The following is a 15,323-nucleotide window of genomic DNA, read 5'->3' as shown; positions in this document are numbered from 1 at the left end:
TTATGTTGAATTTTATATCCTCTGTAAATACAGGCTATATTACTTATTTTTTACCATGATAGTGAGACATTAAAAATATTTGTATATAAATGGAGTGTTATTTCTGAAATGATTCAGAATCACTATGCAGGCACTGGGATCTTGAGAAATTTGCTCTGGACATTAGAATTGGAAGGTCTGGTGTTGGAATTCTACCTCTTAGCTTCTGTATAAATCTGAACAATTCATTTAGTCACTGCTGTTTTTCCTCACTGGATGCAAGGAGTGATGACAATATCTCCAAGGCTGAAGTGAGGATCAAGAATCAAATGGGGGGCTTCCCTGGTGGGGCAGTGGTTGAGAGTTCGCCTGCCGATGCAGGGAACACGGGTTCGTGCCCCGGTCTGGGAAGATCCCACATGCCGCAGAGTGGCTGGGCCCGTGAGCCTTGGCCGCTGAGCCTGCATGTCCGGAGCCTGTGCTCCGCAATGGGAGAGGCCACAACAGTGAGAGGCCCACGTACCCCCCCCAAAAAAAAAAAAGAAAAAAAAAAGAATCAAATGGGATTTATTTCTACTTTCTGACTGAGGCAAGAGTACCCCTAAGCATATACAGTAGTATGTATGTCAGAGCATTGTCGCATATACAGTAGTATGTATGTCAGAGCATTGTCAAAGCCATGGGATAAATATTTCACAGCCTTCTTGGCTTATTAAATCTAATGGTCAGTAAGTAATATAAAACATTACTTCATAATAAATACAAAGATACTGTTGGGTTGAATTGAACATTTATATGAATTTTTAAGATAACTAATGAGATGTTAGAGACATTCTATTTTGTTCCTATACCTCCAGGGGTAATAAATGCATTCTCTTCTGCCTTTAGGGACACTTTGGTGGAAAATCCCGAGAAGTTCTGAAGTGCTTTATAATCTGTAAATCAGTTATTATTATCTCAGAAGAACTCCAAGAAAGAGGCAAGAAATGCCAATCATACTAAATCAATTCAGGGTTCTAATGAGATGAGCAAACTTCCTGAAAATTCTCTTAAACGCTGATTGGAAATCCCAGGGAAGTCCTAGAAGGTCTACAAAACCATGCAGGAAATTTTCTAGGTAGAGGTTGGTCAAGGGGAATGGTATCATCTTTTTTTTTTTCTTCTTACCTCTATCATTTCAGTCTTCTTTACACTAAAATCTACCACTGATTAAGTTTATTATGTATCAGGTACTAGGCTAAGCAGTTTGCACACCTTATTTATTTTAGTCCTTACAACATCCCTGTAAAGTAGGCTTGTTATCTTTATTTTCCAGAGGAATACTCTGGCAGAGAGAGGTTATGTAATTTGCCCAAGGTCACTCAGCTGGTAAGTGATAGAAAAGGAATTTAAACCCAAGTTGTGGGGTTTTATTGTTGTTGTTTGCTTGTTTGTTTGCTTTTTACTCCAAGGTCTAAGATCTGTTAGAGTTTCTAAAGGGGAAAGAATTCTAAGTTCTAAGGTGTTGTAGGGCCTTCTTACTCAACTGGCATTCATCTCGGAACCCTGAGCCTCCACTCTAGAATTATCTCATTTGCACCGATAGTTATTCTCTCTTTATTTCCTATACTCTCTCCCCTCCAGCACTAATTTCTCCACCTGTACTCCTATGTTTGTGGGAGCCTTAGCTGTCAGTTTTCTTCTCTTCCTGTTTAGAGCAGGAAGCTCTCAAACCTTAGCTTACATGAAAATACCCGGAAGGCTTGTTAACACAGATTCCTGAGCCACATACCTAGTTTCTGATTTAGTAGGTCTGGGGTATGATGTGAGAATTTTAATTGCTAACAAATTCCCAGCTTATGCTGTTGCTGCTAGCCCCAAAACCACACTTTAAGAACCACTTCCCAAGACTCTAGAGCAGGGATTGGCAAACCACAAGCTAAGAAATGTTCTTACATTTTTAAATGGTTGAAAATAATCCAAAGAAGAATAATATTTCGTGACATGAGAACATTATATGAAATTCAAGTGTTAATCTTAATAATAAAGTTTTATTGGGACACATTATGTAAAATCTATCACTGCTTTCTCACTACAGCATCAAAGTTGAGTAGTTGTAATAGAGTTGCGTACTTGTTACCGTGATCATATGGCTTGCAAGCCTAAAATATTTAACTATCTGTGCCTTTACAGAATCAGTAATTCTCAAGCTTAGCTCCACATTGGAATCACCTGAGGGGCTTTATAAAATACTGATTGATGTCTGGGTTCCACCCCCAGAGATTCTGATTTAACTGGTTTGGAGTACAACCTAGTGGATCCTTAAATTTTAAACACACATATCTGTCTTGTCTAAATAAAACAAAGCAAAAAGCAAGCAAAACTACCAAAGTTACTCTGCCTGAAAGGACTAGATTTTCCAGTCTTCTTATTTTGTAGATAAGGAAAATGTCCAGAGAAATGAATTATTTGTCTATATCAATAGACATTGTTGCTGTTATCATATAATTAATAAATTATACTTGCCTATTGCTTTAATATTTTCAAAAAAAATTTTACAGAAACTAGGTTATATTCTAAAAAATATTACATGCTTGTCTTAGTCCATTTGGCCTGCTATGGCAGAATGCTATAGACTGGTGGCTTATAAACAGCGAAAATTTATTTCTTACAATTCTAGAGTCTGTAAGTCCAAGATCAAGGTGCCAGCCAATTTGGTGTCTGATGCGAGTCAGCTTCCTGGTTCATAGATGGCCTTTTCTCTATGTCCTCACGTAGTGGAAGGGGTAATGGAACTTTATGGGGTTTCTTTTGTAAAGATACCATTCCTATTCATGAGAACCTAATCACCTCTCAAAGGCCTCACCTCCAACTACCACTATATTGAAGATTAGATTTCAACACATGGATTTTGGAAGAACACAAATATTCAGTCTATGTCAATGTTCATTGTAAAAAAAAAAACGATACAAGCTAAATATATGTAGAGGTCAGGTTCTAAATGCAGTGCATAAGGTAAAAATTGCCTAGTGTCAGGTTTATTTGATAGCCAGTTTTTCAGTTAAGAACTAAATAAAGTAGTTGACTTACGTTTAAGGGCCGTGATTTAAGAAAAATATATTGCATGCACTAGAATTACATGCATTCCAGGGAGATGTCCACACTACATGGGGCACTCAGGAACTCAGATCAACTCAGAAATTGGTACATTCCCATCCCTCGTGTCATGATCATCCCCTGAACTCTGCTAAATTAATGCCAGAATGGGCAAGTCCCCTTACATGTCCTAATATTTCCTCCTTTTCATTGTTTTTATTTCTCTCATTTACTGAGAGAGGATAGTTGTATATATAGTTCATTGTGAGTGAGGCCTCTGTAGTATATGGAAGGGTATAAAATGAAAAATGAAAGGTAATGTCTTACTCCTCACCTAAGCCAAGTCCCAATCCCCAATGATCAACATTGTCAAAATTTTACACACACACACACACACACCCCTACCACAATTGTGTATGAATATACACACAAGTATAGGCTTATACCATACATACTCTTTAGCAATCTTATTTGTACATTTAACATTATAACTTGGACATCTTCCAGTAGAAGAATATGTACACGTGCCTTATATTTTTCTAATAATTGCGTAGTATTCTGTGGTAAAGATAAACTTAAATCTTACAACTATGTCTTGCACTGTGAATATAATATATATGTATGTATATGTGTGTGTCTATATATCTATATCTATATGAGATTAATTCCTGGAAGTTAAGGTTGAATCATTACATCAGAGAGATGTAATGTGCCTTTTAAAATATTTGATACATTTCCCTCCAAAAAGTTTTCTCATGCATCCCCATTAGTACTTGATATATCAATTTTAAAAACCTTTTCTAATTTGTATGCTTTTCCTTAAATATGAATGAGGTGGAGCATTTTTAATACGTCTTGTGATCTTTTTGTGAATTGCCACTTTATGTTCTTTGCCTATTTTTTCATTCAATTTTATATATTTTCTTAGTGATTTATAAAAATTCTTTGTATTTTAAGAAAAACTTCCATTGAATGTGTTGCAACTGTTTTGTCAGTTTGTCATTGTATATAATTTAGCCAAACAGAAGTTTTATATATTTATATACTCACATTTGTTTATCTTTTTTATGTGACTTCAGGCTTCCCCATCCTATATTATACAAAATCTAAACCCAAGCAAATCTATGTTTTCTTCTAATATATTTATGGTTTCAATTTTTATACTTAAGTCTTTGATCGATCTAGACTATTTTGATGGCAGGATTCCTCTTTAATCTTCTCAATGACACTATGAGTTAAGTATTATTCCCATTTTATAAATCTCCACTTTACCAATGGTAAAAGAAAGGATCTGACATGGAAGTAATTTTCTAGGACTATTTGCTTTGAGTATTGGAGCCTAGATTTACTATGTTGCCTCCAAAAGTATGTAGCCAGTTATAATTTCCTTTTACAATAGCAAATATTGTTCTTTTAGCAGATACTGTGCCCTGTTGAAGGCTCTTCCTACAAATAGGGAATACTTTTTAGTGGAACATTGTCATTGTGGTTAACGCCTCATTTCCTGCATCTATAAATTGAGGATAATAAGTCAGCTGTCCTAGTACACATAAGAAAATTAGGTGGTAAATCTACAGGTAGAGCATGTCTGTATTGGGATGCTGTGGGATGGGTAAGTGTTTGTGGAAGTTTTAAGCAGGTCCCTAAGTGTAAGAGCCTTTCTTTGGAATGTGCACACATTACCACTGTATCTGGAGTCAGATCAGAAGTCCTCACTCATTGTCTTGTCAGGGGAACTACATGTGCTTTTTCACCTGTAACTTCATTTTTGTTTAACTCTTGCCTGTGGACTGTTCTGAGATTTAGAACATTTTTTAGCTCTGTCTCTCTTGGGCCATCCAAATACCCTAGGGTGTATTAAGATAATCATAAAAAAGATACACAATTGCTTTTTTCCACTCTTCCTAATGGAAAAAAAAATTAACAATACCTATTCACAGATTGAAAGTTTGGTTTTTAAAAATCCTCTGAACCTCCAAAGGAGAAAGTCATTTTAGAATTCTCCTATGTTTTCCATGGTCTTGAGTTTCTATGTTTGGGTTTGTTTATTGGGAAGAGCTGCAGGAAATGTGACCTGCTATGACTTCAGGAGAGGAAAGTGTTATTGACAGAAATGCTTGGTTCTGCATTTAAAGCCATTATTAATAAAAGTTGTGGAATGATGAGAGTTGGGCATCCATGCCAATTTTTTAATGCCCTGGAAATCACTGGCTGTGTTGCAAGTGCTTAAAATTTGTAATTACCTAGACTCATATGACAGACGGAACTGGAAATCAAATTAAGTGGCTGCCTTCTCTTACGATGCTAAATAATCTCTAGCTTAAGACAAGATTGCCTTTTTCCTTCCTAAAAAAAGGCACAAACAATGACAGCCCAAAATAGCTGTTTAGTCAGAACTGACGACACTTTCTGAATGCTTGTCATTAAGAGAGAAATAAAAAATCCTGCTTTTCTTTTTCCTTTAATTTCTCTCCCTTAAATACCTTGCTTTCTCCTGAAGCTGCCCAGGAGAAATGCCCAGTGGCTCTGACAGTGCCTCAGCACCACTACAGGCTCCAGAGGGGAGGTGGCTTATGCAAAACATGTTAAAGAAAAATCCTAAAAGTCACTGCAGCTTTTTCTAGTGAGTTATGCTGATCTTCCCTGTTGCTGTAAGCTGATGGGGAACGTCATGGCAAAGACAAACCACTCTTTTTCCTCCTACTATTTTTGCTGCAGTGAGAACTGTTCATTTCTGCTTACATTTCGCCAGATAGCTTTAGAATTCTAGCTGAGCATTAGGGCTTCCTAAGCCTGGAAATAAGAGTTTAGAACCTTACATTGTACTTTGTCCTTTTGACTCAGTAAAAACTGAGTTAATTTGCAGCATCGGGTGCCTGAGAGGAATGACAACAGACAGTAGAATCTGACGATGTTTTTGAGTTAAGTATTTTTTTCCCCCCTTATGGATTCATGGGGGCAGAAGCTTTTATTTTTCTCTCTGGTTCTCTCCCTTACAGAACCAGCTGAACATATTACATTCAGCAGCAGTAGCTACTGAATCTTTAGTTATGTTATATCCTGCAATCTTCTGTCTTCGTTCCAATCCCATCTTCTTCTATCGATTGTCATTTATCAACAAAGGTTAGTTTTGGAAAATTGGATGCATTTGTTAGTGAGCTTCGCAACTTTAGATATCCCTGGAAGATGTAACAGAAATTAAAGGACAGGGAAGTGAGAGAAGGTGGTACTTCTCAGCCATGTAACTGCAGATCACCCCAGGGGAACCCAGCTTACATTTTAGGGGACTTTATGAGACAGAGATCCTTTGGTCTTTGTCCTATTCCATACAGAAAAGCAGAATGAGATGTGTTTGCAGTGATTGGTAGTATTTGCCAAACAGGGTGCTGCATCATAATAGCCTGGAATATAGAGCAGAGCTCATACTAAACCTCCAAAGGGAAAAGGGTTTCCTCTTCATTTACAGTCTGCTCGATGCAATCCCTTTGTAAAGTATCTAATAGGATAACACCAGGGCTCTCCAGAAATATAAGTAACTCATTGGTTAAATTTCAATTCTTCACCTTTCCCCCCCCTCCTTCCTGGTGAGCTCATCCCCCCTCCCGTTTTTTTTTTTTTTTTTTTTTTTAACCCAGTGATTTAAAATGCTAGAAGGAAAGGCAACTGAAGTCCTAACTTTCAGCTGCTGAATTCTCGGCTAATTGAAATTACTGGGCACGATGCTATATATAGCCAATGAAGAGATTTTGAGCCCTCACTCAGTGCCTTCAAGACATGTCGTTTTGTAGTCAGAGAAAACAGAGATCAATGCATTTTCAAACTGACAGAGGGAACGGATGCTCCTTAGTAGCACATGCCCAGGATCGTGTGTGTGGGGCTTGCGCTGTGCTGAGAAGCTGAATACCGGTCCATATGCTCCTTATTTACTGCAATGTTCTTTGCATGTTACTGTGCACTCCGGACTAACGTGAAGGTAAGAGGAGACGAGTCGGCAACTGGGCACAATATACATGTTAAATCAGCTGCAGAAAATGTCTACCTTGTGTAGCTTCAGGACTTTTCAGATTGCTGGCTGAGCAGGCAGATTATTACAGGTGGTTGCAAGGGCTTTGTTTTATTGTTGCCGTGCAGCCTCGCTGGTGGAGCATGTTGAAACGCTGCTGTGAAGTGACCTTCAGGTTTAACTGTTTGCAATTCAGGTTCACGCTCACACTTGGGGGGTGGAGTGGGGGGGGGAGGAAAAGATGAAAATTATTTAGGTAGGCCAGAACCAAGAAATCAGAGAAGGTAAAAGCCATGGAGTGTGCTTCAGATTAGGATTTAAAGTCTTTCTTTTAAAAAGTGCCGTGAGCTGCCTGTGTTCATGCAGCTTAATTGTTTAAGAGCTGGGGATTAAATTTAGTGGCTGTAATGGCATTAGGATGTGATCTGTGGGATACCTGACCATTTTGTTCATATAAATTATTATCATTGGAAGTTGGTGATATTGATCGTACAAATTCTCAGCGCTGAGTATGCTGGTTGCTCAGGCTGAGAGGGCACCACTGCCCTGGCGCCTGTCACCCCATTGACATTCACTTGCTGTAGCTAATGATTATCCGAAGTTGAGCTTAAGTTTGGGAGATTTACCCCTTGTCTGGAAGGACGTTGTTATTACTGGAGAGGTTTTCTGACACTGTGTTCATTGAGAACTGAGCCAGACAGACAGGCCAGCTGTGGAATTCCAGGTGCACAATTTAAGTGAATTATATACTCTGTTAGCAGTTTGAACTTGTATTTCTTACTGAAGAAAGACCAAAAGGAAAGTGATTGCCTTTCAGAAAAAATGTAAAAAAGGCAATTAAGACTTCATACCTAAAATAGAAATCTCAAAAAAAAAGTCAATGTAAAGTGTTTTCCCCTTTTATTTTACTGTGGGAGTATTTTAATGTGTTTGGGCACTAAAGTTTCATTTTCTGTGTTTACAAGTTTTATTAAAGAACTCCCTGCTGCTCACTGTCTTGTAAGCCTTTTTTGTTTTCTATTTGAATTTCAAACAGGTAGTATTTATGTTTTGATGACCAATTCTTTTACAACTACAGCCTGGAAGCATTCTGTGCATCATTTTGCAGAGTTCTACAGAATTTACTTTCTACTACTTTTAAGATTAACTTCAACAGTCAATTTTTTCCATGCCTATGATGGATATAGTAAACAACATGAAAAGAGATATTTAAAAAGCTAGAGAGTGTGCCCAGATATCAACTTGGATTCCTCCATCACCACCTTCTGTTCCAAACTATTGGTATGGCATACATTGTTTTGTAAACTCAATGAATTGTAAATGTTTTCTCTCCTCATCTTTTTTGAAGGAGAAACATGCTTTTTTTTTTTCAGATAAATCTCCATAAATAATTTAGATTAAGAGATAATGATTGTTTTGATATTTCATTGTTATATTTCAGAAGTACAAGAAAACGTGAGTCCAAAGTTCCTTTGATATGGGTTTTGGGAGATCCCTTTTTTTTTTTTTTTTTTTTTTTTTTACTATTAACTACTATCAGTGGTCTTTGTGGGCTTAGCTTTAAATTTTTCTCATTTAAGTTCATAAGCAAGAGAATGAAAAGAGTTTTACCAAATATATCTTAATTCAGATGACTTTTGGATAATAAATTCTTAGTACTTTGGCAAATCTGTACTCTGATATAAGATACATTAATCAATAGAAACTCAGACCACATACATTGCCACATACAGCATATCTAACCTTGCTCTGAGTAGTTTAACTTGAACTTTAAATATGCCTATGCCTTTCAATAATTAGCTCTTGCACTTTCTGGCATACTTTATAATTTTATAAGGTTATCTTTTCCTTCTGAGACAGCAAGGTTTGCAGAAGAGTTTGCAGATCACTTGGGGTCTGATATTTTACCAAGTTGGTGCAATAAAGTCTTACATGATATTTTTATTTTTAACTTTTGATTTATATTATTATACATTTCAAAAGTATTTGATTTTATTTCTCTTGTGCCCCAAATTATTTATTTGCTCGGTTATGGTAAAGTCTCTTTTATAGTGTGTAGCTTCTCATGTTGCCATGATTTAACATGATTGGTGTTACAGTGACCCAGAACTTTAAGGCGGTTAAAATTCAAAGGAAAGTAAAATCTCTTGCTTATGTTTTTCTGCACAGAAAAAGCCCCTGATGTCACAGTCTTTTATTCTAGAATGATTGTTTTGTTAATTGGACCTTTATAATATAGTACAGTGAAAAAGATTTTCTGAGAGTGGTATGTTTTAATGTATTTCATATATGTTTTTATGTAATAAGGCATTAAATCAAGGCATTAATACACATACAGACAGACATCAGAATGTGGCTCATGGGTCACTATTTATTCATTTATCTACCAAAAACTTTCTGAAGGACAGCTATGATTTATGCACTGTGCTAGTCTGGGAAACTAAGATCAATAGAAAACAGTCCTTGCTCTCAAGAAGCTTCCAGTCTTGGAAAGGACACAAACATGTAAACAAATAAGTGGTTTGAAATATTACAGAACCAGTAATGGACATCTATGCAGGGCATTATAGGGACAAAGCAAAACAGAATACTGGCCAATTTTGCATGGACTTGTCAAGAAAGTTTTCACTGTGAAGTCACCTCAGACTTGAATCTTGACAGCTAATGGAGTTTTGCCAAGCAGCCTGGAGTGAGGAAGGCATGCCTGGTGGAGGGAATGACAAAAGCATGGAACACTTTGGAGAGCTGCAAATAGTTGAAATGGACGGAGAGTAGGGTCTTGCAAGGCTGAACATGAACTACTAGAGTAAAACAAATAAATAGGAGCTAAAGCCAGGGCCGTGAGAACTGGCTGAGCCGTTATCACAATCTGACTCTTTAGAAATTGTGTTAATTTGCCACCTATTTCTAGAAGGAGAACTTTCGACAGATGGAAAAGAAATGAAAACTTCTAGACAGAGGGTATTACTTATGTTGTATGTTTTCGTGTTAGTGTTAAGTTGTTGAGTTTGATGAACATTTATATCATATTGGCTTGGGTTTATCTCTTTAACTTTTTAAAGAATGTGATTAGAGCAATTTAATCTGAGTCTGGCCGCACAAAAGGAGCAATATGTTCATTACATAGATGTATAATTCCTCTCCCATCTCAAATTGCTTATGTTATACATAAAGTACCTCTTCGATAAGAAAACATATAGGAAGTTTGTTGCACCAGATGTCCATCTTGTCTATAGAAATGGCTCTGTTTTAGAAAGTAATGATATTGATTATAATAACTTACATCTAGGTGATACCTTTTACTTTTCTAAATACTTTTATGTTCCTCATCTCATTATTTCCCTCCTTTCATCTACTGTAAACACACCCATATATACTTGTGAGTCTACAATACCTGAAATATGAATGGCAGGTATTAGACCCATTTCACAGATAAGAAAACTAGGTAGAGAAAGGAAATGGCCAGTTACTCTGTTCCACAGTGTGTCAGGAGTAGACCTAATATAAGGCTCAGGCCTCTTGACCCTTGATTTACTGCTCATTCTAGTAAATCCTACTGCCTACCCCATAGATCCAAGAATTCTGCTCTTAATTTTGAAATTCCTTGAGGGTAAATGTAAGAGCTCTTTGGAAAAAGAGCATAGCAGAATGATTTTAAAGTGTGGGTTTTGGGGATTACAAAAGAACTATGTTTAGGTATATCTTCCCCATTTATTTATACAAATTTTGTGTATAAGAAACTTTCTTAACCTACCTGAAGTTCAGTATTTTTATCTGTAAAATAAGGATAGTGATAGCTCTTAGGGATTATTAGGATTATGTGAAATAAGGCACGTAAACACTGTAAAAAATGTTCTTAGTATATAGTAAATGCTCAATTAATTTAATTCTTAATTGATAAAATTGAGACCACCAAATAGGAGTAAGACTTCAGAGTTGCCTTTATGTTAAGAAATTCTAGGAATTGCCCTATTAAAAGGTAGCTATAGTTGATGAGAAACATATAGTATCCCTTCTCCCACCACTGTTACCATCACCATCACATTTGCACATATGCTAATGTGTAAACTCTCTGGGACTGAGAATTCAGTTCGTTTTGTTCATATCTATATCATCAGCATCAAGAACAGCACCAAGGGCATAGTAGGTGCTCAGTAAATATTTGTTAAATGATTGTATTAGCTAAGTCCCAGATTTCTTTTTATTACTTAATCAGCTTCTTCCCAGATTTATTTACCTTAATGCTTGTTAAATTATTTTGAGAGAAAGGAAAAATGAAACCACAGATTTGAAAGTCATATAGGCTTGGGTCTGAATACTGGATTTGGCAATCACAAACCACTTGTACTCAGTCACATCCTCTGGATCTGCACAGCCAGATTTGTATAGCTAAGTTGGAGGGAATCAATAATTCAAACTAAAACAATTTGTTATATGCCTAAACACCCTAGAATTCAGACATTCATCATGCTCATTTCTACCAGGTTTATTCAGTGAAGTTGCTTTTTTCCAAACACCCCATGGTTTTCTGCCTCTGAGCATTTGCTAGAATTGTTTCTTGCAATGGGTATCCCTTCTCTGCATGGTCATACTTGTCTAAAGTCTATCCTTCCTTTAAAAAATAGTACAGGGTGTCTTCCAAGAAGTTGACCCCAGCCACACTAAATCCCTTACTTTATTCCCCCTTTGATTTTGTAAGTGCAATTTCTCCATCTTTCATGGCAATGCATCGTATATTGCCTTATGCCATCATTTGCATTATTATCTTGCACTGCTAGCTACTTTTTTATGTTTGGGTATTGCCTCACTCCAGGTAGATTTTAAGCACTTTGAGGACAGGAACTGTTTACTGTTTTCTTCATTATTTTTAGTTTGTTTGTATTTTAGGAATGCAAAAAATGATTGAAGGACTGATTGAAAGGGAAACTTGCAGAAACTCTGTCTCCTTACGCTGCTGACACCTACTCTTTGCTAGATTCTATGATAGTCCCACATATTGATGCTTTTAATAAACATTATTTGTTGTAGACAGGGCTTGGAATCATGAATCAGAACGTGTAGACAGTTTATATAACACTATAGCTCTCCAAATCAGGGGTGATCCCTCTCAGGATTCCAGTTGAATAATCATCTCTTTTAGGAGGTCAATAATATATTAGTCCCTCACTAGGCCCCTATATTATGGCATCCAAATGGTTGTGAGCCTACTCAGTATATTGGGTTTATAATACCTAAGCCTACTCAAAATATTGGATTTATAATTTCTAATGAGGCTCTTTAATTCAAAACAAAAAAATTACAAAAAATTGATAAAGAATAAAATAGCAAAATGAACAGTGGCAATAATAGCTACCATTTTCAAGCTCTTGGCATGAGCCATGGACTACACCAATAACTTTGCACATACTCTCTCAAAACGCTTTTCAGTGACCTGTGAGGTAAGCATCATCATCATTATTTTGTAGATGAGGAAGACTAAAGTTTAAGGAACAAAAATAATTTGCCTAATATTACACAAATATTAGGTGCCTATGAAGCCAGCATTTAAATCAGGTCTGTTCCACTCTAAACCTTTTAAAAACCTTCCTAAATAGATAATATAGATATGTGGACTCTAATTAATGTGTCATAGATACCTCAAATCTTTTTTAAGTAAAGTAAGGAATTAAGTAAATAATATAACTGTATATTTTACTTAGTATGAGTTTACTGTTTCTTCTCTTCTTTCTAATAAATGATGGTTACAGTCAGAGCATGAGGTTTTCTTCTGTATTCTACATTCATTCATTCACCAAATATTTAATGAGCATCTATTATGTGTCAGGCACTGACCTAGTTGCTAAAAATACCGGGTGGAATAAAATAGATAATAATCCCTATCCTTTTAAAATTTATATGCTTGTAAGGTAAGCAGACAATAAAAAACACAGTTAAGTAAAATATATAGTGTAAATAATAAATGCTAAGAAGAAAAACAAAACATGGAAGGACCGTCAATCAAAAGTGTGAAGGTGGGAAGGGGTTGAAGTTACAGTTTTAGATAAAGTGGTTAGTGAGGGTCTCACTAGGAAGGTGACTTTTTAGGAAAGACCTAAAGGATGTGAAGGGATTAACCATGTAGGAAAAGGTAACAGAAAGGGCAAAGGCCCTGAGGTGGCATTTTAAGGAATGTCTAGGAGGCCAGTGTGGCTAGCAAGAGAAAGGTCAAGAGAGTGTCAAAGTGAGCGGATCATGTAAAGCTTTATAGGTTCAGCTTCTTCTTTCAGTGAAGGAAGCCAGTAGGGTTTTAAGCAGAGGAGTCACAAGGTCACTCAGGCTGCTGTGTTTAAGAGACTTTAAGGGGACAAGGGTTGGCACAGGGAGACCAATTAGAACTTCTTGTGATAATCCAGGTGAAAGATGTTGATAGTTGGGTTCAGGTTGGTGTCAGTAAGACTGGGGACAAGTTGTCCAGTTCTGTATATAATTTTACTTTTGGATATTTATCTTCTTCTTTGTCTTTTCCTGCCCTGATACCAAGTTCTCCTCAGCTGTGGGGTACTGGTTCTCAGTTTTTCCGTATTTGATCAGTATGAATTAGAGAAATACTGCTTTGATTTGTGGTTGCCATTGCAGCTTTAGTGCTTTTTAATCCTGTGAAAAATTTGAAGGGTAGATTACCCAAGACTAATGCCATAAATGTGCATTCAAGCCTTCATTTTATTTTTGGCTTAAAATCTTCTGATCCTCAGGGGACCCCACTGTAGTTCTGAAATAAATCTACTCTAAGCTACTAGAGGGCAGGGATCATGTCTTACAGATTTTATATCCCCATTACCTTGCATGTGGCAAAAGATCAATAAATATTTGCTGAATGAATGAATGTTAGCTGCTCAAAGAGCTGGATGTATTTTGCAGACTGCATCTTTGGATTAGCTATGGTACCACCAAATACGAATAGATATACAACAAGGAGAATGAATTTTGCTTTCAACAAGTTTCTTCTCTAATGGCAAATTATTGCCTCTTTTATGACAGTAAGTATGACAGTATTTCTCCAACATCAGAATCTCTGGGAATCTGGAAAGGACCCTAGGTAATTCTTATCATAAGACAAATTTGGGAATTACTGTCTTACAGCTTATGTTTGGAAATAAAGCAGTGAGTCAGCAAGTTTGTTGAGAAACTGTTATGTGTTAATATTTGCCTGAGTAACATATATAGCCAAAGTATTTAAAACTTTCTGGACTGCAATCCATAAAGAATATAAATTAAAAATTGCAACTCTGTACAAGTTTCACAAAGCTTTCACAAGTTTCACCAGTACTTAACTTTACCAAAAGCTATGCATTTTGATATTTTCTATTCTATTTTAACCTTTTAAAAATTTGTTTATTTTCTATAGTTTTGGTCAACATTTACTAAACATTTACTAACCGTTTTATAATCATAAAATGGTTGAGGAAATATAATTTATACTGACTAATTTAAAACTGACTTCTTCTTTTACCTTTATTAATGAATTTGAAAGAGTACAGAATGGGTCACAAGTCACAATTTGAAAAACACTGTAATATCTTCCCTGCTTTGAGGAACATACAGCCTCAGTTAGGAATATGCAAGTAAAAGATGACAAATTACAACAGTCAGTCAGCACTAAGCAGAAAACATGTGGAAGTCCTGCACTAAACACAGGGAGGCTATCCATATAGCCTGGGTCATTTACCGTGTAGAATCCTCATTTGGGAATTCATGGTTCAGCACTTACTTCCCTGGCACTGGCCCTTGAGATTTCACCTAACCATCTACATAGCTCAGCATGCCTAATAGCAATAGCTAGTGTTTATAGAGTGCTTATGATGTGTCAGGCACTGTTCAAGGAACTTCATTCATTTACTTTTCCCAGTAACCTTAAGAGAAGTTTGATTATGAAACCTGTTTTACAGGTAAAGGGGCCCAGTCCCAGAGGGTAACCTGTACCTTCCCATGAATCTGGGGGTGCTTATACTGAAGACACATTAATAAGTAACTGAAGTATAGGCACCCTTTGAAAGAGTCCTATTTGCTCAAATCTGCACCTTTTATTAGTGCAGTAAATAAGGTAACAAAACTCCCCAGGATAGATTGGTATTGCTTGGAGAACCTAGCTCTTGAGAATTGAAAAGGGAAGGATGAACAATAAAACAAGGAGACATTTGACCCTGAGAAGGTCTGGCCCTAAATATTTCTCAAATATAAACTAGATCTTTTCTTTTTGTTTAGACTCATAAAAGACTTTGGCACTTTC

The 15,323-nt window shown here is 36.5% G+C and overlaps 1 protein-coding gene across 13 annotated transcripts in view; it reads left to right on the top strand.

Annotated features, from left to right (window-relative positions):
- DLG2 (discs large MAGUK scaffold protein 2) overlaps positions 1 to 15,323 on the top strand; it is a 2,044,900-nt gene that overhangs the window by 634,923 nt on the left and 1,394,654 nt on the right. For 2 of the 13 annotated variants that reach the window (XM_004271841.3, XM_033431840.2), the window contains exon 1: positions 6,707 to 7,027. The exons of 9 other annotated variants lie outside the window; for them this stretch is intronic. In XM_004271841.3, the coding sequence (XP_004271889.1) occupies positions 6,986 to 7,027 (42 nt within the window). In that variant the 5' untranslated portion in view covers positions 6,707 to 6,985. Of the gene's footprint in view, positions 1 to 6,687; positions 7,028 to 15,323 lie in introns of those variants that run through there. 2 more of the 13 variants (XM_004271842.3, XM_049713438.1) reach the window with 2 other exon arrangements.

This window comes from Orcinus orca, chromosome 8, assembly GCF_937001465.1.
Source record: "Orcinus orca chromosome 8, mOrcOrc1.1, whole genome shotgun sequence".
Lineage (NCBI taxonomy): Eukaryota > Metazoa > Chordata > Mammalia > Artiodactyla > Delphinidae > Orcinus > Orcinus orca.
Note: the sequence above shows the minus strand (reverse complement) of the source record. Positions and strands in the feature narration are given on the sequence as shown.